General features: G+C 39.1%; 3 protein-coding genes across 7 annotated transcripts in view; 2 read left to right on the top strand and 1 right to left on the bottom strand.

Moving 5' to 3' along the window:
* Nucleotides 1-86: 86 nt before the first annotated feature.
* On the bottom strand, nucleotides 87-10,047 carry LOC126995465 (sorting nexin-12-like). Its single transcript, XM_050855032.1, has 4 exons — nucleotides 9,836-10,047; nucleotides 4,814-4,909; nucleotides 4,520-4,644; nucleotides 87-1,191 (listed from the first exon to the last, which is right to left on the bottom strand). Exons 1-4 carry the CDS (start codon nucleotides 9,998-10,000, stop codon nucleotides 1,086-1,088), a joined length of 492 nt encoding a protein of 163 aa, XP_050710989.1. The 5' UTR covers nucleotides 10,001-10,047; the 3' UTR covers nucleotides 87-1,085.
* Nucleotides 10,048-12,964: 2,917 nt separating this feature from the next.
* Nucleotides 12,965-17,445, top strand: LOC126995469 (39S ribosomal protein L46, mitochondrial-like). Its single transcript, XM_050855043.1, has 6 exons — nucleotides 12,965-13,131; nucleotides 14,485-14,597; nucleotides 15,094-15,298; nucleotides 15,904-16,046; nucleotides 16,262-16,393; nucleotides 16,799-17,445. The coding sequence occupies exons 1-6, from the start codon at nucleotides 13,056-13,058 to the stop codon at nucleotides 16,955-16,957; spliced, it is 828 nt and encodes a 275-aa protein (XP_050711000.1). The 5' UTR covers nucleotides 12,965-13,055; the 3' UTR covers nucleotides 16,958-17,445.
* A 3,601-nt stretch (nucleotides 17,446-21,046) lies between these two features.
* LOC126995468 (leucine-rich repeat-containing protein 4B-like) overlaps nucleotides 21,047-27,077 on the top strand; it is a 13,946-nt gene continuing 7,915 nt past the window's right edge. The window contains exons 1-4 of one of the 5 annotated variants that reach the window (XM_050855037.1): nucleotides 21,047-21,255; nucleotides 24,865-25,220; nucleotides 25,404-25,666; nucleotides 25,991-26,166. In XM_050855037.1, the coding sequence (XP_050710994.1) occupies nucleotides 25,058-25,220; nucleotides 25,404-25,666; nucleotides 25,991-26,166 (602 nt within the window). In that variant the 5' untranslated portion in view covers nucleotides 21,047-21,255; nucleotides 24,865-25,057. Of the gene's footprint in view, nucleotides 21,256-21,820; nucleotides 22,526-24,864; nucleotides 25,221-25,403; nucleotides 25,667-25,990; nucleotides 26,167-27,077 lie in introns of those variants that run through there. The other 4 variants (XM_050855039.1, XM_050855042.1, XM_050855038.1 and 1 more) reach the window with 4 other exon arrangements.

The following is a 27,077-nucleotide window of genomic DNA, read 5'->3' on the forward strand; positions in this document are numbered from 1 at the left end:
TTGTAAAATGACATTTGGTTGCCCATATATGGAACACAAAACTAACAATATTGAGGAAATAAGTGGTAATTCAAAACAAACAACTGTTACATACATATTAATATTTATTGGTAGAGTACTGATTTATCACATTGTTCAAATTTTATGTTCAGGGTGTCTTACAGAAACAGCCATGACAGATCAAGTAAAAGACAAACCTAAATGCAAACTCCAATAGTATTCAAGGAAAACTTAAATGATGAGTAAAGTAAATATGTGAATCTAAACTTTCAAAAGAAGTAACTCAGGAAACAGAACATGCAGCCTGTATACCCTGACATGTCACAAAATAAATTCTTAATGTAAACCTTTGGTGACCATTTTTAAACCACCAATTCACCTTGCATATTAAGTGCATGCAGTGGTGGCAGTTAAATTTTGTTTATTAAAATACATATCATTTTCTCCCAAACTCATAAATATACTTCAGCACTACTAATTCTTATATAATGCTCTTATTCACCAACAAGCATCAACCAATTAAATATTTGGTGGTGATTTTTGCCAGTTTGAAATATCACTCATCCTGCCATGTTTTTAATGTTTGCATTGCATCTATCTACTAGCTGCAACATTAATAACACAGCAATAGCCACACACTGTATCATGACATATGAGTAACTGAAATCCATGTGGAATAATAAATGGGGAATACTTAACTAGAAATTACCATAAGGACTTCATATTTACGGCACAATCACAATGTATTTGATTACCTCTGCGGTGATGACATATTGTGAAAATTAAAGCGTATCTACAATAATGGTGATACAGGAATCAGATGTGTCTCAAGCACTAAATATCTACCTGTATGAGGGAAGATAATCTCAAAAATAATTACTAGATATGCATGGTAATGGTGACATGGCAGGGCAGTGAAGAGAGTAAGGAATTCTGCTGGAATTGCAAGGAGTGCCTTTCAGCAAAACATATAACTTTAATCCATTCTCACATATAACAGATCTGAAACAAGATTGTAAGAGCATCAGGTGGCTACACAAAATACCCAAGAAAGCCACTGGAACAAGGTGGGAGGTGAGGCCGGCTCACGTGTTACGGATTTTGCCAGGCACATAATTTTTGTCAATAACTGGCTCTTGAATAAACATGTGTAGGCACTTCTCATTCTGTGCAAGAGGGTGTCCTGCGATTCTGAAAGTACAAAAGTTATATAATCAGTTATGTAAAGTTAAAGTTGGCTTCAAGTGAACACTATTTAGGATTTTTTTTTATTTTTATAGTGAGCATAAACACTGATTGAATACTAAATTATAAACCCCATCTCAATCTTATCCAGTCACTCACCCTACTACAAGTAACATGAATGAGGAGATAGAACTGTGAAGCCAAGCACACACTGAGACACAGGCAATGTTGCACAGAGCACATCATAAAATTGCAGATCAATGGTTCAAACGTAAGTGTTTAAATGTACAGATTAGCATCCGGGGTAATACAATACAGATGCAAGGGTGTCTGGTTGAGTAATGAGGCTTTTTCAACAAAGTTCTGCAGTCTCAGTGTTGCCTACTGTAGAACTATTATGGGATGTTCACCTTCAAAGCCTGTAGATTTTTTGTTGTTGTTTATAGTAAAAGATAATAAGTATAGGATCATTAAATATTAAAGAAAGGGGGAAATTTATCAGAACATTCTAATCCTATAAAAGAAAACATGTATCTGGATCAATAATGCACAGGGCACCTATCAGGTGCACAACACGCATATTTGTGTTGGCTGTTGGGGGGACGGGGGAGCCGAGTGTGCAGGGGAGGGAAGTGAATCAAGTGTAATTGTTAGTGTTGGTGTGCTGCGATGACAAGTTAGTGTGTATTAGTTTTCTGAATGAGTCTATTGTACCGCAGTCTAAAATCTGATGAGGGGGGCTGTTCTAGTCACGTACGGTGCGTGGAAAGTATGAGTGTAAGTGTGATATGTTTGGTATTTATGGATGTGTGTGTTGTACGAGTACGTTGACTGTTTGCGTTGTGTAAGTATGTATGTGGGTCAATGTCAATGCAAGTGTTTGTGAACTTGTACATAAGCGTAAGTCGGTGCGGTTGTCCGCGTATGTGAAGAGGTTCCAAGTTTATCTGTTGTTTGATCCATGTTGTGATGCCAGGCATTCGAGTGTAATTGTTTGTAATGAACTTAGCTGCCTTGGTGTTGATTTGTTCTAGCCTATCAATATTTCTGTGTGTGTAAGGACCCCACGCCGTGGAGCAGTATTCAAGTGTTGGTCTCACAAGTGCATCATAAGCTATGTGTTTAAAGTCAGGTGTGCAGTTATGTAAATTCCTCCTCAGGAACCCCAGTGTTTGGTTGGCTGTGGCACTGATGTGGTCTATGTGAGTGTTGAATTTCAGGTTAGTTGAGAGATGGATACCAAGGTACTTGTGTGTGTGCACTGATTCAAGTTCTGAATTATGGAGAGTGTAAATGTGATGGATGGGGTTGTGAGCTCAGGTGAATCTTAACAGTTTGCACTTGTCAGGGCGGAAATGCATCTGCCAAGTGCGCTCCCACCACTGGAGGGTGTCCAAGTCTTTTTGTAGCAGTCTGCAGTCATCAGTAGTCTTTACTGCTCTAAGCAGCAAACTATCATCGGCAAATAGTCTAGTGGAAGAGTTAGGCGTTGAGAGTGGAAGATATGTTAATGTACAGGAGGAAAAGGGGGCCTAGAACGGTGGCTTGTGGGACACCTGAAGAAACAGGGATAGTGTCAGAGGAAGATCCATCAAGAAGAACATGTTGAAACCGGTTAGTAAGAAATGCAGTGATCCGGTGTAGAATAGGTCCTGAAATACCGTAGTATTTCAATTTTAATGTCAGTCTTTTGTGCAGGACTTTGGCGAAGGGTTTGGCAAAGTCTAAAACAATAGCATCAACTTGTTTGATGTCTTGTCAGTCAAGTAGCCTTGTAATGTTGTGGAATGTAGTAATGAGTTGCGATTCACATGAGCGTTTAGGTCTAAAGCTGTGTTGTGAGTCAGTAAGGATGTTGTTTGTGTCACGATGATTCATTATGTGTTTGTGTATTAGGCATACTGAATATAAAAAAGGAAATATGAAGACAAGATATGAGCCAAGACTGCTGACTGCCAATAATTCAATGGTCCTGTACACACTAAGGGAGTAGGCTTTCTTTTAACAGTATGAACCAGGGTACTATATTCCTTTCTGTCCTGTGCTTCCCTACCGTTCCTTCCCCTGTGTCTGTCCCTTGCTAACCTGCCCTGCATCTCACATGTCCAAAAGAGGGGAATGGTTTTAATCATTGCTGAGGGAGTGACTTTGATCTGCCTTCCCTTTTTCTTTTGACTACTAATGAATTTTAAACTTATGAATAACTGAACATTCAAGATATGACTTTTTTTTTTATCACAGGCTTGTAAGATCAAAAGTAATTTGATCATTTAATGGGGATGTTAGAATGTAGGTAAATCTATTATGTATATTTTGTACTCAGCACCCATTACCTTTCCTTTCTGCGCTTTAACCCCTAAAGGACCGGAGGCGGCTATAGCCGCTTTATCGGGGAAGGGCCGGCACACTCACCCCAAAAGTCTATCCTATTCAACGCGGTTTCTCCATAACCAAGGCACATAGAGACTTCTGGATGGCGTCTTTAGAAAGAGGAAGACTGATGGTTAGTACAAAATCTATCTTATTCACTCGTGCAATGTAGGTTAAGCATAGAGTGTGTGAATACAGGCAATTTCCGGGTTTAGCGTGGGAAGGCCGGTCCCAGCGGTACCGAAAATACAGCCACCCCCAGTCCTTTAGGGGTTAATAACAAACCCTATTCCACATTTCAAAATAAAAGATTGTCTCGAAATGCCAATACATTTCATCTTTGTTGTGGTTGAACTATGTCTGGGAGCCATGTGGAAATGGAAAGCACACTGTGAAATGATATGACAACGAAAATAATGACTCCTGACCACCGTTGCCAGATTATCGTACTTGGAGCATCACATTTACCAGCTTCTCCCCAATAAATATCACCAGGAAACAGGAATAATAAACCATTTCAACAATAAATACAAGTAAATCTCGTTATTGTGTCCCAGGAAACAGTTTTTGGGATGGAAATCGGGAGTACGACAATCTGGCAACGTTGCTCATGACTGAGGAGTGAGGCAGCGGCGGAGGCAGCATAAACCCCCTGTTGTGATTGTTTACATTAGTGCCATAAGCATAAAGGTTATTTCAAGTTTATGCTGCACATTTAAGAATTCTTCACATTTACATTTTCTTTAGAATAACTTGCTAATAATCAAATCCATAAACAAAAAATGAACACTGTAAAATCTACCTCATCCATGACATTTTAGTCAATCTTTTGATGTTTAGTCAATTATAACATTTAACACATGTTTATATACTCACTATTTGTGACCTAACTTCATGTAGTAACTTGTCCCCTACTTCTACTTCTGCAAGTCACACTTACACTTAAGGAACAATTTCTACATACTTGTTGATAAAAACTTCTAGTCCTTTGCGTCGGTCCTCAATGAATTCCTCTTCATAGATACCATCATCCCCTCGGAAAGGTAACTGCCGCTTAAGTGCCTTTCCAGGTAGTGGGGGAACAACAATCTGAAGAGTGGTATGGTTAAGCATTAAACAAAGCCCTTTAAGGAAAACAATCTTACCACTTCAACATCATCAAGGCTATAAAGCATCTTCTAACTATTGTTTGTGCTAGACAGATATATTCATCTATGGTCACTTCCTCTCAAAATGCTGCCACTCATTCACAACTTGCCTTGCTGTCTCTTTCCAATTCATTTCTTAACCACTCGAAATCGCTGTATCTTCGCCGAACACTAGACTCCTTCACCTTGAATACCGGGAGATTGGTCTGGAAGCAAATTTAATCAATAATTAACACAAAACTAAAAATTTCCTAAAATAACAATAAAATACAGTTTCCAAGGAAAAGTATCAAGTACCCTTCCATTCAGCAATTTTCATCTAATTATAGTGACAAACATTTTCTTATATCTTGAGTTATCCTGCAAGAAATCTAAATAAGAGATGAATATATAAATGTAGCACAGGAACATTTTTCAAATAATAGTACTGAATTAGACATATAATTCAACAGTTGAGATGATAAGTTTGAAAGTATAACCAACCCCTTTTTACCACAAAAGTTTTTCTCTGGGGATCCCCCTTGAACGCAAAAGTCAGCAGAAAACGAACTTTGAAACCAAGAAAACGTCATAAAATATGTTTTATAGAAAATTTTCTGGCACTCCCTGCTGTGAAATCCGTTTTTTTCTAGGTTGTCGCATTTGGCTGGAATTCCATGGTTCCCCAAAAATTCCAACTTTTACTGGTGCAATGTACAGAAAAATTTATTGAAGAAAAGTTGCTCATTTTATCACAATGGAGTCTGTAAAATATAGTTTATAATCTTTGGCCAGGAAATTTACTGCCTACAGAGAGCCAAAGTTGCAGTGAAACAAAAAAAAAATTTTGTAAGTGTTTGTAGTTTTTTTTCATTCTGGAATTAATCTCATTGAATAAAGTTGTAGGAAAGCATCCTTATAACTCAACTATGAAATCCGATTTTTATTTGGACTGACCATTTGGCTGGAATTTCAGGATTCCCAAAAAATTCCAACTTTTACTGGTGCAACGTACAGGAAAATTTATAGAAGAAAAGTTGCTCATTTTATCACGATGGAGTCTGAAAAATATAGTATATAATCTTGTACTTGGAAATTTACTGCCTATAAAGAGCCAAAGTTGCAGTGAAACTCAAAAAATAATTTATTGCAAATTTTTGAATTTTTTTCATTCTGGAATGATTCTCATTGAATAAAAGTTGTAGAAAATTATCTATATAACTCAACTGTGAAATCAGATTATGATTTGGACTGACTGTTTGGCTGGAATTCCATGATTCCCCCAAAATTCCAACTTTTTACTGGTGCGACGTACAGGAAAATTTATTGAAGAAAAATTGCTCATTTTATCACAATGGAGTCTGAAAAATATAGTTTATAAACTTTTACTTGGAAATTTACTGCATACAGAGAGCCAAAGTTGCAGTGAAACTTGAAAAATATTTTTTGTAAATTTTTGTAGTTTTTTCATTCTGGAATGAATCTCATTGAATAGAAGTGGTAGAAAATCATCCATATAACTCAACTGTGAAATCAATTATTATTTGGACAGACTGTTTAGCTGGAATTCCATGGTTCCCCAGAAAATTCTAACTTCCACTTCCCACTCCCCTGAACTAGATATTGGTTCATCTAGAACATCACGTATATCAGTGGAGGTGTCAAGACTACGCTTAGCATGAACACTATGAGCAGAAACTAAAGGAACACCCCCGAAAAAGGACGGCTGAGGGAACAGAATCCCTCTATAGACGCCATGATGTGTAGCTGGGAACTGAAGACCATTTTTAGCCCGGAGTGGTGGTAGGGGACGTCGCAAAAACAAAAGGGGTGCTAGTTAGTCACGTAACATTGATAAAGACCTAGTTACGCGCGCCCTTCAAATTCCGGAAAGCTTCTCACTCTCCGGCGCTGGCGTCATGTTCATTGCCCAAGTCTGATAGAACTACATGACGTCAGCAGCATCATCGTCATTAAGGGGTTAAAAGACCTGCATTCGTGTCTTGTAAGCACTTGCCCTTTTCAGGTGTAAGAGGATAACATTGACCTTGAAATGTGCTGCCACCTATAGTATACCATTTGTCCTTCCCATCCCTTTGCACATTCACTATTCATCCCTTTGCAGGAAGGCATTAGCAAACATGATTATTCAATATAAATTAGTAAGTTTAAATTGTGTGGTTATACAGGCCCTCAATACTTTCTGCTGCCCTACCATTGTTCGACAAGGGAATAAACTCCACATTGTATTGGACTGGGCTGGGTGTAATGGGCAAATTCGTTGGTTTTGTCCAGGCTAGGCAGTAGGCATACTACCTGGGCAAAACTGTCCAGCATAGGGCTATCAATGACAGGTGTGAACACGCCACACTCCACCTAGCTCACACTGCCATCACATGTTACAAGTTGTGCAAAGATAGCAGCGTAAATCAAACTGTTTAGCAAATGGTGTCCAGGCGAACACGCCCCAAGTGAAGCAGCCAGCCTAACAAAATAGCTGCAAATGCATTAAAAAAGTTGGTATTTTTCCTTCATTGTTGAATTCTGAGGGGGTCAAGAAAATAATCCGGAAACTATCCTCCCATATTTCTATGTAATCCTTTGGGAAAAATAGGTTTGTTATTCAATTAATTGGTTATTCAACCACTTTCTTGGAACACAACCCTGTCATATAGCAGGGGGTTCCAGAACAAAACTTTAAAATTTTTGCATTTCCAAAAAACATTATATAAGGAGAAACATCAAAGTCATCTTTGAAGTTTTATAAAATCAGCAAAACATATATTAGATATGTCTCAGAGAAATGCACCATATGCATTCTTGAAACAAAGCATGTATTAACGTATTTAATACAAGAAAATGTGTGAAAATTAAGGAAATGTCCCACTTGGAACAATTAATTTTCTGCTTTGCTAACATATGAGATAAATCAATTATTAGTTATCTATAGACATTGTGACAAACCCATACATATCCTAATAGATTATGTCCTTATACAAAGCATGCTCATCACAAAATATTCACGCAAAATCTGCCAGGATAATACAAACTACCTACCGTCAGTCTACAAAGGATCACAGAGAAGCTTTTGCCAAAGCAGAACCAGTGCTTCTTTTCACACAGGCTGATAAAATTAGTCTTGGTCAAGTTAAGGGAGTTTTTGTTATGGTTGAGCAATGAAAACACAAAACAGTAAACACATTAAGCCTAGTTTAGTGTTGGGAGCTTATAAAGAAAATTCCGACATACCTCACAGAAGGAAAGATTGTATACATTCCTAGTTTGGATGGAATCCAGCATGGGAGAGGTAATTTCATTAACTTCATATTTCAATCTCGATAAATCTTAAGTCCAGCATCTCGGACCAAGACCAGTGGTAGAGGCCCGCTCACTGGTAGCCTCTGAACGCCGTGTGGACAGACACTGGGAAGGGCAAAAGGTGGTGTTCTGTGTGGACCAAGAAATCCAGAAAGCTGCTAACATTACCAGGATGACCACAGTGCACTAAGACATAAGCGGCAAGTACTCGGGTATTTATACTACTACCAATGCCAACCCAAAACCTAAATTGCCTAAGTAAAAGTCACAAAGTTTTCTCTTCCATTTTGAAAATGCAAAATGAGCTCTAACTGAATGATGAAATGGGTATAATCCATGACCATAGGTGTCAGTTTACCATTATTGAAATATGAACTTAATATCATTTTCTCTCCCATACCAAATTCCAAGTCATCACATTAAACTCATGTTCCTCTGTAACAATTGTTGGGCTACCAAAAATGCTAGCAGAGTGATCACAATAGAGGAAACACACTTGAAAAATAAAACGTCGTCAAATAACAACATATACACACTGCAGAAGAAACTACTCCCACATGTACTGTGAAATATCTACTACCTAATATGTATTACTTAAATAAATATAAACATACCAGCTCCAGGCTGCCAACCAGCATCATCATTTACATAATAAATTCTACATCTCTATGTATGTAGTATCAAAGGAACATTACAATGTTTTATTTTGCAGGAGAAGGTAACAATGTGAGCAAATGTAGCAGAAAATCTATGTTATAATACATCAACTGATCTATTCAGGAGAATTAAGACAATTCATTTTCCGAACAAAAATGTCATACCGGTACATAACCAAAGAGGATTTGAAAATGTGGCTTGTTCACAAGCATAGAATAAGTTAATAATTACTTTGAAAAATCAAGAGTACCTATTTGATTTTACCAACGGCATTCCTAAAATGATGATTTGCCTCTCGACCCCCTTTAGGGTCACTCAAAAGCAAGTAACTATAGAGCCGTCACACAGAAGGACTCCACCTCCATCAACCCTCCCCCCCAGCAAAACAAAGTATTACTGGTATCTTTTATGGCAATTATCTTCCAAAACATAAAAATCTCAGAGAAACTAGATTTGACCACAGAAGTAAGTATCAGATGAAAGTACCAGAATATCATATTTTGAGGCAGACAGCCTCTTCTACTCCCATTGGCACAGGTTCCCCTTAGTTTGTCCACAACTCAGGGAGGTGAGGTAGTCAGGCTGCATACACACAGATGACTATTTTCTTAAGCTGGACTGGCCAAGGTCTTGATATATAAACTGCTCAGAATGTGAACTACATTCTTGATTAATGCCTCAAGAACCATATAGATTGGTGACAAGGGAGGAGAACCAGTCCATGCCACTACCACCCCACCCACCCCCTGCCTGGCTGCCGCATAAAGCAAAGGATCAGCCTGAGCTCCTGTCACATGACAAGACAAGATTATCTTCACACCAGGCCAAATAAGGATGATTTGTGTAGGTTACCTTATGTGAAACCACCAAACTCAATTATGACCCAACTTTAACATGATGTAACGATCTACCATCCTCTGCTTTCCTGAGAACCCCGCAGGACGGCCTGCCCCCCCGTGGACGGGAAATTCCGTACTGTAAAAGTTAGGCAAAGGATAACCCAGTAAGGGAGTGAAGTAAAGGTAATTTCGGATTCTTGACTCCCAAGCCCTGTTTCTGTTGTCAGATAGTTTTGTTAAATAGTTTAGGCTTGTCATCTAGCGGGGGCAGGGGCAGGACACGCCCACACCCTCCCCTTGCTGCCCAGACCTTGCTCCGCGACCTGTCACCCTACTCACCCTCATGCGCACTTCGTAGTCCGTGTATCTCTTGTTGCCGACGCCGTGGGTGATGGGGTTCACGACGTCGATCTCCAGGAAGTTCGCCGGAGCCGCGTAGGCATCGTCGAGGGTCTGTTTTTTGGAGACGAGGCGGCGGGTGGAGTCCGTGGTCACGTCGGCCATGTTTACGCTCCTCCCTTCGGCCGTGCAGTGCTGCCAACGCTAGCTCGCGCCCGCCACGGCCCCAAAAACAGCCCAAAGCAGCCCAAATTCTGCGTAGGCGGAAATTGTATTCCTGTGTATTAATGGCGCGTTTTATTTCTACACAAATAGACACTACAACAAGGGAAGAGGTCAGTGCCTACCGGCCATTTCCCAGAGTATAAATGTGTTAATTAATAGTACATCCGTTAAAAAGACACAAATTCAGAGCTGGAGTCCCATGATAGAGAAGGGAGTTCAAGGGATTCTATAGTCACTTAAGTCAGAGCTAACCGAAAAGTCTTTTCTAGGTTTCTTGGAGCTCACCATATGGCTGCCTTCCGAACCAAGGCCACGATAAAGGGTAAAGGGTAAGCTGCGCGTAGCCTCGGTGCTCATCTCGATCCTTTACTCTGGCCCTTGACTGATTAGCCTGTGGCGGTTAAAACGCATAATGGCAGGACACATGCAGCTATAGGGTGTAATAACAATTATATCCTTGGTTACCACGTAGTACAGTTTAACCTCCCTAGATTTCCGCAGGTATTCGTTCATCAACCGGTCCGAATTAAAGGGATGACCGATGACCCGATTACCCGGACCGGGACTCGAACCCAGGCTCGCGGATTAGTAGCTAGGCGTGCTAACCACTGCATTACTGAAGGGAAGGTGAATTCATAAAATCATCGAAAACATCGATAAATGTCAATGATAGGTATGACGCTATACAAATAAAAGGAGGTGATGTTATACTTGACTTTCTATCAATACGAGGGTGTCATTAATCGGGTATCGCAGCCAATTAAACCGGATGAGGCTGTGTTGCCTTATAACCAAGGAGATTATATCGTAAATATATAGTCTCCTTAACTCCTTATAACCGACCTCTCTTAATTGACACATCTCTGGGAGGACGAAGGTGCTGGGCATTTTATGGGTACTTTCCTATTTATAGGGACTCTCTCTCTCTCTCTCTCTCTCTCTCTCTCTCTCTCTCTCTCTCTCTCTCTCTCTCTCTGCGCATTAACCTGAACTAAATTGAAATATTTATTGTTGTAAAATACAACAAAAGGGAATGGCTGGTCTTGCAGACAAACCCCTGACTAGGCTAGTTACAAAAAAATAAAAATCTCCATTGTACAAAAATAAAAACACATGTTGAGGTTAGTTAACAGAAAAAGGAACCTGTTGTGATATGTAGAAAAGAATGAGTGATGCTTGCTGAAAGTTCTCTTTGTTCAGAAACGTTCAGCACTGGTTCATCATTGGTCATCATCATCATTCCTCAACGTTGTTGAAGAAAGCTAGCTAGTATATATATATATATACGTATATATATATATATATATATATATATATATATATATATATATATATATATATATATATATATATATATATATATATATATATATATATATATATATATATATATATATATATATATATATATATATATATATATATATATATATATATATATATATATATATATATATATATATATATATATATATATATATATATATATATATATATATATATATATATATATATATATATTAGAAGGCTGTGTGGAGAAACAATAAATAAATATATATATATATATATATATATATATATATATATATATATATATATATATATATATATATATATATATATATAAAATCAGGAATAAAAGAATAAGAGAAACAACAAACGTCATATAGATATCAAAGGAGAAAAGATTGCAGTACGTGGTCTGAATACTGAAAAGAGAAGTTACATATATAGAGGGAAGAGTGTTGGTGGTAATAAAAGGACAGAAACTAGGAGGAGGAGGACCGAAGAGAAGGTATCTGTGTCTGATGGGCCTCACATCCCTTCATTTCACACAACAGTGTGAAAAGGCGGTGGCTGAGTGGTTAGCGTGCGGGCCCCGCATTCACCGCGTGATGGACGACGCGGGTTCGAATCCGTTGCTACTTCCCGGAAATTTTCAGTCACCGTCGAGTGGTTTAAGACTACCCACATGCTCTCCTGAAGACCACCCATCAACCCGGACTCTAGAGGAAACCGTCCAAGTGAATCAAGAACGAGCTCCGGGGGACAACATGAGCCAAGAAAAAATGGCGCCACTATAAAACACTTGCCTGCGCCACGACGGGCTGGGGCCGACCACCATCCAGGCCCCTCAAGAAAGCCTACCGGCGCTATAGGCTGGCACGTAAAAAAAAAAAAAAAAAAAAAAAAATCTCAGTGTCACGAAACATGTGAGAAATTGATATATTCAGGAAAATCAATATATTTTTCCAAACATATGCCGCTCGAGATTCGGGCCTTTCTTAACTTTCCAGAGCTCACGCTGCAGCTGGATATATTTAAGGAGAGCTGTGCATGTCTGACACAAGTGTGCTCAGACTCAGTGATTGACAGGCATGGCTGGGAAATATATAAATGCAGGGGGGGCGGGGGGAGGGGGGAAGTGTGGGTATTTGAAAAAGCGCTTTGGATATGGTGGTTCAAATCATCATCATATCTTCAACCTTTATTATTGTATTAGAATTTCTTGGGTCTATCAAGGGCTAATAAACTGCAGCGTGGATTGGGTTAAGTTTAGGACACACCTGCATAATCCCTTACCCTGCACCTCACCTTCACCCAGGCAGGTCGTCAAACACCACACCACGTTTGCATTTTTTGGTTGTATTCGAAAGTAATCATAAAAATTTCGAGTTCTTAGTCCGAGTATAGCTGCACATGTATATAAATATACGAGTACAAGTACTATACGGAACTTTTTACCCCGAATACAAGTACAAATACAAGTACAAATACATGATACTGTGTACTTAAGTACAAGTACATGTACGAGTACAAGTACTTGGACCCAAACCTGCATAAACTCTTGCCCTCCATAACTATTTTATAAACCAAGACCAAGACCAAGCAGAGCTTGTTAGCAGGACGTACCCATTCCAGTGGCAGCCGTGCCAGGCCCTGCACCCATCCCAGCACAAACTGTTCCCCCGGTGTCACTGCCACTGCGTTTAGCATGGCATTATTCCGCCCCGGCGCAGCGGTACACCTGGCCCAGCACCTCCAGGCCGCGGTGCAACACATGGTGCCAAGTAAGATCAGGGTGTCGGGAGGCAACACACTGAAAAGCCACAATCTGGGTTTGCTCTCTTAAGTGACAACATTGCCAGGCCCAGGACTTTATACTCTGTTTTGTGTTTCCTGAGAAAGTCCTTTAATTTAGCGAAATATGCAGCCAGTCTCTTGCATACTTACCTGATGCAACAAATAGTGAATGGGAGTTGAGATTCAAAAGGTAATTTAGTTGCAATTGTTCCATTTTAGTATGCTGCAATTTTGGTGGTAATTGCTAAGAACAAAAGTATTCTAATTCATACATCATGACTTTTGCCAGAGGTCCTTCGCAGAAACACTTGTTATATATACTAGAATTTGATTAAAAACATTGTTTTGGCTGATTTAAACTTACCAATCATCACATTGAGAGCCATTTTCAAAGGAAATATAGGGAAAGGTTCAGGTTAATCTTAATAATACCAACACACTTACCTAAGAAACAGCTTCTACACTGCAAAGGATACTAACTGCCTTACAAATTTAGGTATTATTCTAGTGTTTGCCCATACTCACCCCTCGCAACCAAAATTGGCTAGGGGGCCATTGAGACTTCGGGGAATTCTAGCCAAATTTAAGGTTTTAAGGCATATTTGACCTTAGTTAAAACAAATATCAACATAAGAAATATTATTGTGAAGATAGCCTTAAAAATAGGTGTATTTTATACAAAGTTATTTTTTATATAATATAGTACCTTTTAGAATATTTTCTCTTATCCTATTACATAAACAATGTATTGCCTTTTTTTTCCCTCTTGGCTACCCTCTTCGCTGTAAAAAAATACCGGGTATTATCATTCCTTAAGTCAGTATTAAATTCAGGTTATACTATACGAACTTTAACTGATCCTTGGTCCCATGAACATAACTTAACTTTAAATGCAAACAGGCTTCTTTAACTAATCATATAATTTGACATGTTAACCCCTTGACTTCGGTGACGCCGACGTCGGTGTCCGACGGGTGTCCGACGGCGTCACCGTATGGAAAAGGTTAGTCCTCTTCTAAACCTCTTAATTAATCCTCTTCCATTTTCTCTTAATCCTCTTCTAAACCTCTTAAGAGGAAATGGAAGAGGAATTTAGAGGAGGATTGAGAGGTTTAAAAGAGAATCAATCCTCTTCCATTTCCTCTTGATCCTTTCCATACTGTGACGTTAATAAGAACTATAGTATTTCCACGAGAAACTGGCGGGTGAGGTAGTGGCGCAGCCGCCACTACCTCACCCGCCAGTTTCTCATGGAAATACTATAGTTCATTTCATCATTAATCAGTGTTTTTTCTTATTGGTAAATGTGATCTGTTCACAGAGGCCTTATTTTTCTTTAGGATCAATGAGTAATGTAGCATCCGGAAAGTGGCAAATTGTGGGTGCAGCGTGCATCACCCGCCCCCCTGTGTTGTGTCCTCCCATGACGCCTATAGAGCAGCAGTATTCAGAGGTGGGAGTTATTTATCCAATTGTGTCTATATTTTTATACCTGTCTTTCTATCTATGAATCTATATATGTATCCATCTCTCTATCTTTCAATCCATCTATCTATCTTCCTACTATACCTATTTATCTGTTTATCTGTCTTTCATTCTCTATCTCTCTATCCCTCTATCCAGCTGTCTTATATATATATATATATATATATATATATATATATATATATATATATATATATATATATATATATATATATATATATATATATATATATATATATATATTATTCTATAGTGGTTCACAACTTCCTCATAGGAATTAACATGACAACATTTTTAATAGTAATGCATTTGTAAGATTCATGCTTATGTTCATCACAAAAGAAATAGTTACTTTGATTCTGGAGTTCTTTTGGTCTTCACTGAATTGTTCCAGCAGTTGTGTTTTATTCATACTGACTTTGCTCTACTCTCAAGTGATATTTATATCATATCTGATGTTTCAGATGCTTGCTGCTATAGAGAAGGAGAACTCCCTCAGAAGTGATCATGAACTTAGACTAGAGAGGGATCGTATTAACATGGAAGTTATGAAGTCTGGGGAAGCAGATGAAGTAGACCTTGAAGAAGCCTCCAAGCAGACGGCCTTGGAGTTTGAAGATGTTTGTTCTGAAGAACTGAAAAATTTCACATCCACACACCTTGATAAAGGTACTCTCTAAAACACTGAACTGTGTGATGAGAAATAGTACTGAATGCTCAATTTTACAAACCCTGGTTTCTTAAGTTTTGGATAAAATTTACTGTCCCCTAAACTCTATGTTGTGTAGGAGTTCATTTTCAAAGGAGACTTTCTCTGAGTAACTATGGTGACTGTGGGGATTGTTGATTCATTGATTCACAACCAATGGTAGAAAAATACATAAAGTAATATGATTTTAGCTGAAATTTTGAAATGATGTAAGTTTGCAATGTGCTGGTAGTTTGCATGGATTGGGAAAGACTTCTTGATAACATGCTGAACTCTGGTGTCAGCAAGATAAAGACAAAATACTCAGAAAGGACATGGGAGGGATTGTTGATATGCTTGCAGCACCCCATCCCTCAGCTATATACACCTCATTGGGAGTGAGTTGTGCTATCATGGCAGGTGTCTTATTACCTATATTTTGGATGTTTTAGTTTGTGCCTCTTTTTGTTATATTAGAAGTGCAATGTAACATGAATCCTAGAACATAATCAGGATTGTATTTATTCTTTTGCATGTTTTATATCCTTATGTTATCAGTACTTTACAAAATAGGAAATATTTTCAGGGAGAAATGAAGTGAAAGACCTAAAGAGTCTTGATCGTGCCCTTGAAAGATCTTTGGTTCTTGTGGTGAAGCAGAAGTTGGGAAGCAACGAGGAATGGGTCTTTCCACAAACACCTTGGCAGCCTGGAGAAACATTAAGACAAGTAAATCATAATTTGTGGCATACATTGTAACAGGGAAAATAATGTTAAGTAATTCCTAATGTAAAGTAGTAAATTCTATCCACTAAAGCAAAGAAAGCTGAATTTGATGGAGTGCATTTTGCTTCATGATCTAATTTGGATACTGTCAGATTTTATTGAGAACATTACATGCAGTATTTTCAGTGCCTTTTACTTATGGTGTCTTATTTTTTCAGACATGCGAGCGATTAGTTCAAGAAACATGTGGAGGTGGCTTAAAAGTGAAATTTCTGGGCAATGCTCCTTGCGGGTTTTACAAGTACAAGTTTCCCAAAACTGTTCGGAAAGAGGGCTTCATCGGTGCTAAGGTTTGTGAATTTTCTGTCTTCTGAGTACAGTAACATAACATCAACAGAATTTCAGTGTGCTATTGCTCTCCACAGTTTGGTCTGATAAACCTTCAATAAATCTTAAACAGAATCTTCAAAAGAGCTGCAGAACTGAGACTGTTAAGTTGAATAACAGAGGGGACTTTGATATATAATGCAAGACAGAAATGCAATCCCTCTCATTTGTTCCTCTGAAAGGACTGTGAGGTATTGCCAGGTTTTTCCCACATTGGCTTTTATTCACAAGAAATAAAGCATGATAAGAAACATTCTCCTTTCTCCTTTATTTTTATATGAAATTAAATTGCCTCACATCCCTTTTAGAGCAGTAAATGAGAGGTATTTAATTTCTGTCCAACAGCAATGATTTTTTTTTTTTTTCAGGTCTTCTTTTACAAATGCCAAGTTCGGAACAAAGATGGGACGGTTGAACTGGGACCAAATGTTGTTGAACACCAGTGGCTGACACAAGATGAATTGGATAACAAGTTCAAACAATCTTATGCTAAGTCGATCTCACAATTCTTGGTTTCAGATAGATAGAAATAAGTTGTAATTATTCACACATGTATTTAAGAATAGAGATAGCTCTCAGTTTTATGGCCTTGTATATACCTTAGTTAACCAAAATAGATTCAGTAATTCCATCAGTGCCAATGGTAGGTACAAAAGTGTTTCATTGCTATTTTCAGTGATCCTTTGTAATTATTCTGTAACTGCAAGACTTACATTAGTACTTGTTATTTATTGTTCCTCCAAAATTTACAAGGAATCAAGGAAGAGCTGACAATGCCTGACTGATTACAATTACCTTATACTAGTTCAAAGGTTAACCAGGAGCTAAATTTACAACCCCCTTTACTATCTGACTTTAAAACTATAAGATATATTAAAAGTCTATTTAACTGAATACCAGCAACCCTGTGCCTGTTTGAATACAAACTTTTTTCAGACTTTCAAATGGCACCAGGTTTCACAGTGAACATATATGTACATATCTACGCATTAAGTAATATTATTGATTAATATGAGTATTTGTTTGCTTTCCTTAAATGGTTTGATTAATTATTTTTTCAAATGTTTTGATTGCTATGTTGATAAGGTAGTCTATAATTTAGGACATATAAACTTAGGCTTGTCACTTTACAGTGGGGGACTTCCAAAGATGTGGATAGGACAGCACTGTACTTATCAGTCCTGTCTGGAACATTGAAGCAAGTCCCCCATAGCTTTACAGTTCCAGTTTATTCCGTGACAGCTCTACATACTTTCTTTTCTTATCTCCATTTTCACCATTTTCACTAAGTCCACTTGTTGATTTGGTGAGCATATTGACTTATCTTGGGTTACAGTGACATCTACTTCAAAGAAAATAAATCATGATCTAATGCAGCTGTTGCTCATGAGGTGTACTGGTTTGTGGCCACTGCCCAAACAAAACTAAACAATCATTGAAATGGTTGCATTTAAAAAAAAATGATTGGACTGTATTGACTGTGTTGGAGAAATTAAAGCTTTCACCAGCTCTACTCGGTGTACAATCTGGAGAAATAGAGTATTCAGTAACTTTACTTGGTGTCAAGTCTTGGAGCCATGTATAGAAATCAGAAAAGGGTTAGGTATAGTGCTGTGAAGTTTATTCTCCATTCTTTTTGACTGATGACATTAATGAGGCATTTAATACTTTTTCAAGTAGTTATGCTTATTTTCTTGCATACAGAAATCCCCAATGTTCATAATGGCACCTCTGTGGTGTAGTTATTAGCATGAGCTACAAATCCATGAGCCCAGGTTTGATCCCTGTTTGAATCTGTGAGTGTCCAGCTCACCAAGCTGTTCATCCTTCTTTTCAGGTTGATTGATAAATGGAGACCTTGGGAAAGTAAAGTGTGGTAAACTGGATGTCACATTTGCCCTGTGTTGCAGGATAGTAGATTCTTACCAACGAGTTGAGAGGTTTAGAAAAAAAACAATCTTTCTCTGTTTGATTGCCATTGGTTTATATGTACATGTGGACCAGTAGTTGGCTTATTAGTAGGTGAAATGAGTGTCTGCCAACGACTGCTAATAGAGTTGAGTTTGTAAGTATTTCGTTGAGCATCAAGGGTCTTGCATTTCGCAACTGCAGCACGCTGGGCTCGGTGGAGACGCAAGTGAGGGGGTTGTTAATCTCATGTGCACAACGCCATCTCCAGTTATTCCAGCGTCTCCGAATGTTTTACTACACCGGTACTTGGCTAACTGAAAGGGCATTTAATGTATCCTGGCAATGCTGGTATGATTGTTGACCATAATACTATTACTTACTGGTCTGCATATTTTGTAGTTTTGACCCGCCATTTTTGCTGGAGATGTTGAAAACTGGCACTCATTGACCGTAGAGTTCTCACGACTCCTTTATTGGATGGGGAGTAATTTGTGGCTTTTTTTTTTAAATGTTTAAATTTTTCCAACTGCAACACATTTATTCATTATATTTGCATGATGTGCCACTTTTTTTCGAGGTATTTTGGTTTGGTATTTTTTTTGTATCGTAACTTTTTATATTGACTGTTGCAATAAATTATAATTATATTTATGGTTTAGCACATGCATTATTTATTGCTTATTATAATGCTTCTTTTTTAGTCCATCTTTGCGCTCTCTCACTCAAGACGAGGGAATAATATTGTTTGTACATTTATGACTAATACTTGCGTCGTATCGCTTAGTTATATAAATATGTTATATTTTTCCTTTAATATTTTATTTGCTATCTAATTGTCCGTACTCCAGCTAATCATTTACGCGTATCTGTTTCGCGTTCCTGTCCTTGTTCACTACATGTTTTTTTCACACCCATCACTAATAGTTTTGTAAGGTGTGATTATCAATGAAGGACTCCAACAAGCCATTGGCAGTGTTACAAGATATAGGAAAAATGTATGGAAGGCACACAGTCAAGCCAATTGCCCTGTGACAAAAAAAAAAAAATGTGGGTGGTAAGAGATCTCAATGACGTGGCAGAAATCGCTTAAAGCATAGTTGCCAACGCTGCCCCAAGCATTTGCCAGTGTTTTCCGGATTCGTCTACATATGTGGGAAGCTATCAGTTCACCCAGCACCAGTTGTTGCTACGGTTGAATGGGCGGCGTAACTGATAGGCTGATAACGCTGTATAGGTTAATTGTTTGCGATAAAACGTGTGATACGCTTTGTCGCTGGTGATCGAGTTTGAGTTTAACTGCTTATTTTCCTCATTTCTGCGTATTGTTAGGACGAACATTTATTTCTGTTGAGTTTTGATTTGTTCGCTTTAAGTGATTTGCGTTTTTTTCGTTTTCTTCGGGAATCACTAATTTTTGGAAGGGAGGAAGATGGAAAATAGTGACTTGCAAGAAAAACGGATAGCAGATAAATTCAAAACGCATCCAAACTTTACCAGAAAAAAATAAGTTAGTCTTTTTAATCGGAGAATGCTTTACGCCGAAAATTTGCTCAGACAGCGAGAAACAGAAGCAGAGAAAACAACAAGACCGACACAGACAGACAGACAGACAAACGCAGAGGCACAGACAGAGGGATACAGACCGAGAGACAAACATATCAACCAATAAATGAAGAAGACTTAGGGGGGTAGTAATAACACGATATGTATAGGCTACATCCAGCTGATACAAATAAATACAGATAATACATCAAAAAATAGTTGAATGTCTTGCCGTACAAAATATTACTCGCAATCTTCAGTTAGTTGGTCAGAAATGAAGGAGGGAAGGTGTTGCCCTACCCTAGCTGGTCCTGCATTGGACTATAAATATGGTTGATGATGATACTGAAGCTTATCAAGTTCCTATTATTTTCCATGATAGTACAGTGACGTCACTCGATATCTTTCTTGAAATTAATCACGCAAAATTAACTTCTCTTTGGCCACTCATTTCTCCTTTTTTAATTTTTTCTATAGAAGCCATGATTAGCAGGCATTTTTTTTTTTTTATTGATTTCGGCCTTGAGCAGCTTCCTTGACCGTAGAAAGAAATTACAACAAGCATTAATGGGTTTCTGTGTGAGTGATAAGATGATAGCCGCCTCGGAATCGTTGCAATATGAACACAACAAAGCCGGAACCATCGTCGCGTCGGCGTAACAGAGTCATCAGAGAATCATGAAGAAGCATGAGATTGGTGTCGAGAGTAAGCCCTTGCGTGGGGGGAAGAGACTGACGACGGAGGGGTGGGAGGACAAGCGAACCAACTAAATTATGCCCTAAGGAAGGCTTACAGTTAGTTGTGTTTGTAGCAGTCATGACCTTAGGATATTATAAATGCATCACGCCCCTGCTCTGCTTCCTTCAACATCACCCCACCGGCCACTATACCTATATATTCCCCCTCCGAGTCGAATGAACGAACCATTATGGAACAAACTAAGCCTGTGGCACCTCGGTGGAGTCAAGGGACATGCCAGTTTATAGCCTCCATCCGCTGGTATCATGAGCCACTTACTGTCGGCTTCTTGAATTTTCTTTGAGAAGCTTAGGTACCCCGCCTCCTGCAAACCCACCACTGCCATTATTGTCGATCTTGAAAGAACACGGGTCGTTCCAAGGGCCAGACATAACGATTAGTCTCTTGCCACATGGAAATATTAAAGCTGAAGTTTTTATTCTGGTTAAGGCCGGGAATTATCTCGCCCTGCCCAGCACGGCCCATTGCCTCCTGAGCCCTCGTGGTCCCCGGCTGGTCTTCCCCTTGATACCCCTCCCATGTTCCGTGATCAGGAGAGCTGTTGTTCTGCTGGTGGTGTGTGATCTGAAATTTCGTGGCGACTTTACGCCATATGGTTATTGTGCTTGATAAGTAAGGATACAGTGTTGATATTGTGATTCCCTATGATTATGTCATGACGTATAGAAACATACTTTTCTTCAAAAACACCGATAACTGTGCATTTGTGCCTTCTGAAATAAAAGGTACAATTCTTAAGCAAATAATGTTACAGTATAACAATAGTTTTCAAGTAATTTTCATTTGTAAGTGAACTCGTGAAAGTTTTGAAAGAGGAACTGAAAGTGCGTCCCTTTTGGAAGCTCGGAAGTTCTGTGCTAGAAAGGAAAGAGAGAGAAAAAATAAAAAAAAGAAGCTGGGAGGGGTAATAATGCCCTCAAGTGTTCGCACAAAGAACATTCATGATAATACTTCCGTAAAAGTTGAAGGTTATGTCAGGGTTGCCAGACACTACAGTGGGAAAAGGACAGACGTGCTGTAAAAAAAAGTCATTTGCCCCTCAAAAGAATAGCACTACGAATATAATAGGTATATATATATATATATATATATATATATATATATATATATATATATATATATATATATATATATATATATATATATATATATATATATATATATATATATATTGTTATGCCGGACGTGTTACTTGGGTTCCGTGTCGCCGTCAGGAGACTCCGTGGGAGGGAGATATGTAAACACTTTGCACAGTTTCTGTAGTTTAATATTCTTCTTTAGTAGTACACTTCACTCTGACTCTTCACTTACCACTAGCTTACTATGACTGGGACTGACTCTCTCTCGCCCTCTTCTCCTATATATATCCAGAACAGTACAGTCTAGAATATTACAGTATATTTCAGATCATACAAGAACATGTAGCAAAAATATATGCGAGTTGGCAACACTTCCCGCCTGGCGCCTGGCCGCGCCCCGTGGGGCGCGGACGGCTCGCCTTCCTCCCCGCCCCTTTGCTCGTTTCTCCGGGAGCCTTCTAGAGGCCTATGGTCGCCGGGGGAAGCTTCCAGCACAACACTATCCCCCCCTCTTAATTGTGATCGTCCCGATCACACACTTAACTATGTACAAACATAAGAGAATTAATCAAAAACATAATAATCGTCGTATCGCTGTGGACGCCTGCGTTGTCTCTGTCTTCTGTTCGTTGCCTCCTGCGCGTCTGTCTCTTGGTGCGCCTCGTCGTCGTCCGCTTCTTGGGGTGTCCCTGGAACATCTGCCGAAGCCGGGAGGTTATCTCCCTCGGCTGAAAGGGCCAGGAGGCCTACGTCGTCGTCGACCTCCTCTCGGTCCTGGACGTCCCTTGCGTTTTCGTCGGCTGGTGGGTGTCTGTAGTTGTTCCAGGTGTAGTTTCCCGGACCGTGGTACCTCCATAGGCGGTTGACGTGGACAACTTTCGGCTTGGTCTTTTCCGTTCTCCGGATTCGGTAAGTCACGTCGGAGAGGCGTTCTAGCACAGTGTAAGGGCCTTCCCAGGGGCTCTGTAACTTCGGAGACTGTCCTTTCTTCCTCTGCGGGTTGTAAAGCCAGACTCGGTCTCCTTCCTTGAAGTCAACGTGGCTTGCCCTCATATTGTAACCGCGCTTCATGGCCTCCAAATATATATATATATATATTTGGGTAGGCGGTGGCTGAGTGGTTAGCGTGCGGGCCCCGTATTCACCGTGTGATGGACGACGCGGGGGATTTTTCAGTCACCGCCGAGTGGCTTAAGACTACCCACATCCTGTCCTGAAGACCACCCATCAACCCGGACTCTAGAGGAAACCGTCCAAGTGAATCAAGAACGAGCTCCTGGGGGCAGCACGAGCCAAGAAAAGATGGCGCCACTATAAAACACTTGCCTGCGCTACGACGGGCTGGGGCCGACTACCATCCAGGCCCCTCAAGAAAGCCTACCGGCGCCGTAGGCTGGCACGTAATATATATATATATATATATATATATATATATATATATATATATATATATATATATATATATATATATATATATATATATATATATATATATATATATATATATATATATATATATATATATATATATATATATATATATATATATATATATATATATATATATATATATATATATATATATATATATATATATATATATATATATATATATATATATATATATATCACTAACGGGATCAAGACTGCTTGATATGTTCAAGATAATGGGGTCGAGGCTGTTGGTGTGTTGGTATTAGTAATAATTATAACAAATGAATAAATAAATATATAAATGAATAACAATAATAATAACTAGCGGGACCCGTCGATATACCACGGTAAACCTCATAATCCTCCTACTCCTCCTCTTAATCCTCTTCCATTTCTTCTTAATCCTCTTCTAAATCTCTTAATCCTCCTCCTCCTCCTCGTAAACCTATTGTAAACCTCTAAATCATCTTTTAAAACTTGTTATCCTCATCCATATCCTCTTAATTATCTTCCAATCCTCTTAACCCTCATCCTTTTAAACCTCCTCTAAACCTCTTAATTGCACTAACGGGATCGAGGCTGTTGGGGTGTTGGTACTAACGGGGTCGATTCTGTTGATGTGTTCGAGGTATCACGGTCGAGGCTGTTGGTGTGTTCACACTAACGGGATCGATTTTGTTGATGTGTTCGAGATAACGGGGTTGAGGCTGTTGATATGTTCGAGATAACGAGTTTGAGATTTGATATGTTCGAGATAACGGGGTCGAGGCTGTTACCAAGGATACCAGGGCATGACACACGAAGGAAGGAAGGAAGGTACAAGCATATTAATATATAGATAATTAGTACTTACGTATATTTGAGTTTTAGTTGTTATCATTATTTGTTTGAAGCAAAGGGTTTTCAACAGCCTTTCTTCCCTTGTATTTCATCGTGCTTACGACGTGAATTCTTTCAAGACACCTCTCTATCTGAAACTGACCTCTCTTCTGATCATTCTTTTCTGCTTTGTTGTGCAGGAGCAGTGCTTAGCGGGCTGTTTCTTTTGCTCTTGAGCTTCTATTGCTGTAAAAAAAAAAGTGCGTTCTCTCCAGCATGACATAAAGGTCATAGACCTGGACATTGATCAAATCTCTTGAAACAGAGAGGTGCCCAAAGAGGATCTGTCTTTATCTCTCTATCTATCTATCTATTTGTACTATAGCTACACGCGTTCATTTGGCTAATTATGGAACTTTTCAAGTTCAAGTCTTCATAACATGGACTTTACTGCCTTTCTCAAACCTTCAGCTAATTAGTAGTTTTCCTCAAATTTTAACTTGATATTTGCCTTGGCTTCGTTAATTTGGACAGATGCTGTGATGAAATTAATACTTTCAGGGGACGTTTTCATCGAAATTGGAAACTAGAGAGAACCAAAACGAATGGAAACGCTTTGGAGAGGCTTATTCCCTGCGGTGGAAGGACATACACTCATGTTGCTACTGATGATATATATATATATATATATATATATATATATATATATATATATATATATATATATATATATATATATATATATATATATATATATATATATATATATATATATATATATATATATATATATATATATATATATATATATATATATATATATATATATATATATATATATATGGGTGGGTGGGTGGGATTGATGAAATCGTGTTTTTTTCTTGGTAAGGGCCGGGCGCGAGGAGTGAATGGTGAGTAGGGCAGAGCGAGGAACCTTGCAGAGACATGCCGCAGTACTGAATGGAGATAAAAATAATTACCGATCCATTGAAGAGAACAACAGTGGGACTGTAAAGCACAGCGGTGAAAAGTACCTGCCTAGAAACGCAGTTTCACATATCAGTTAGAGGAATACACTTGAGATGTCTGGACAGCAGCGGCAAGGACCGTCCATCGCGGCCGTGGTGTGGGCGGTGATTGCCGCCGCGACGCTGGTGCTCGGCGAGGCCAACAGGTCCATGGACGGCGTGCCCTGCCCCCCCGCAGAAGAAATATATCCCTGCACGTGCAAGGTGAAGACAAGAGGTATGTGGAAACCTTTACATGAAGAAGTGTTGTTTGAGGTGTTGATGTAATAAGTACATAAAAAATTATTATGCCAGTCATTACTGTTGTTGTGTCGCTCTCTCCTTATTATTATTTTTTTCTTGGAAAGGGGATGCGATCGGATGCTTTGTCTTTGAATAATGGCGGTGCTCTCGATGACAGGTCTGAGCATAGCCTGCGAGAACGTGGACGAGGCCAAGGTGCTGCAGAGCATGGGCGTCCTCAAGAACCGGTCCACAGTAGTGTATCGCCTCATGTTCCGAAATTTTGACTTCCCGCGCGTGCACGACTACTCCTTCCTGGGCCTGGAGGTGCAGCACCTCACCATGAGCAGGACCAACATCAGCGTGGTGGAGGAGTCCGCCCTCAGGACCCTCGCTCGGGACCTGGAGACAATCGATCTCTCCTACAACAGCCTGAAGGCCGTAAGTCCCTCCTGTATATACAATATACATGCCTTCAGTGTGTGTGTGTGTGTGTGTGTGTGTATATATATATATATATATATATATATATATATATATATATATATATATATATATATATATATATATATATATATATATATATATATATATATATATATATATATATATATATATATATATATATATATATGTATATATTAATAAATTATTCATTATGGATAGGGGTGAGGTCTCACTGGAGTGGTTCTTTACATATTTTTCCCAAGAGTGAATTCGATCATTGCCTTGCAGTCTCCTCCTCACGCTTTGTTTTTCTCGCAGGTCCCCACGACAGCCTTGAAGCACCTCCAGAACCTCTCCTTCCTCAACCTGAACTACAACATGATAAAGGTGCTCGGGCAGGCGGTCTTCATGGGACTGAAGGCACTCGAGCGGCTGTCTCTCTACAACAACCAAATAAGTCACATCGATGCAAACGCCTTCTCCGGCATCGGCAAGTGAGTACATAACATAACATAAGAACGTAAGGAGTCTGCAAGAGGCCGGTTGGCCTATACAAGGCAGCTCCTGGGGAGGTTATCCTGTAGGGCTTCCATCCTTTCTGTCTGCCCGCAGTCCTCACCACCGCTGTATATGCGCTTGGCTACCCAAGAACACACAGCGAGTCATTTACAGTGTTTGGGCTTTTCGTGCAAAATATAATTTTTGACAGACTTTTCAAGGACAAGTTTAGAGGGTTAAGTTATAATTAAACCTTCCCTGAAGCTTAAAGTTATTATATAATAGAACATATTGCATCGTTAGGTCGGTATTATAAGACACTTTCGCTTCTCACATCATCTATTTCTAAAGTCCAAAGAGGGGGTCAGTCGGGTTCTAATGAGTGTTTCTTGAGGTTCACGATACAGAAGAAGGGCCACACTACCACCAGGGTCATAAAACTACTCCTGGAAATGCCTTCAACTCCTAAGAAAGCCTTGTCAAATATATGTTCTTGGGAGGCGAAATGTCTTATAATACGAGCCTTAGTGTATCAAATGTCATACGAATACATCACGCGGTATTATTCACCACCTTTCGGAGGTCCTACGTGTTGCCGGCGGGCGAGGCACCAGCAGGGACGAACACAGAACTGACCTGAACTAAAACTGGGGCTTGAGAGCTTAGTAGGAAGTAGAGTGTTGGGATAAAGTGATGAAAAGTAGGAGGGGTGATAAATTGCGAGCTGCCCGCCATGCCAGGTTGGAACGAACACTCACAACTTCTCAACCGCTGTCTTTATTTTCAGCGTCTCAGCAAGACGCGAATATGGCGCAAACATTATTTTTTATTATAAGCCTTATATTCACTGGGTCACAAGCAAACATATTTCAATATGATGACAGGACACATAGTAAGTAGTACATAC

This window comes from Eriocheir sinensis, chromosome 8 (assembly GCF_024679095.1).
Source record: "Eriocheir sinensis breed Jianghai 21 chromosome 8, ASM2467909v1, whole genome shotgun sequence".
Classification (NCBI taxonomy): domain Eukaryota; kingdom Metazoa; phylum Arthropoda; class Malacostraca; order Decapoda; family Varunidae; genus Eriocheir; species Eriocheir sinensis.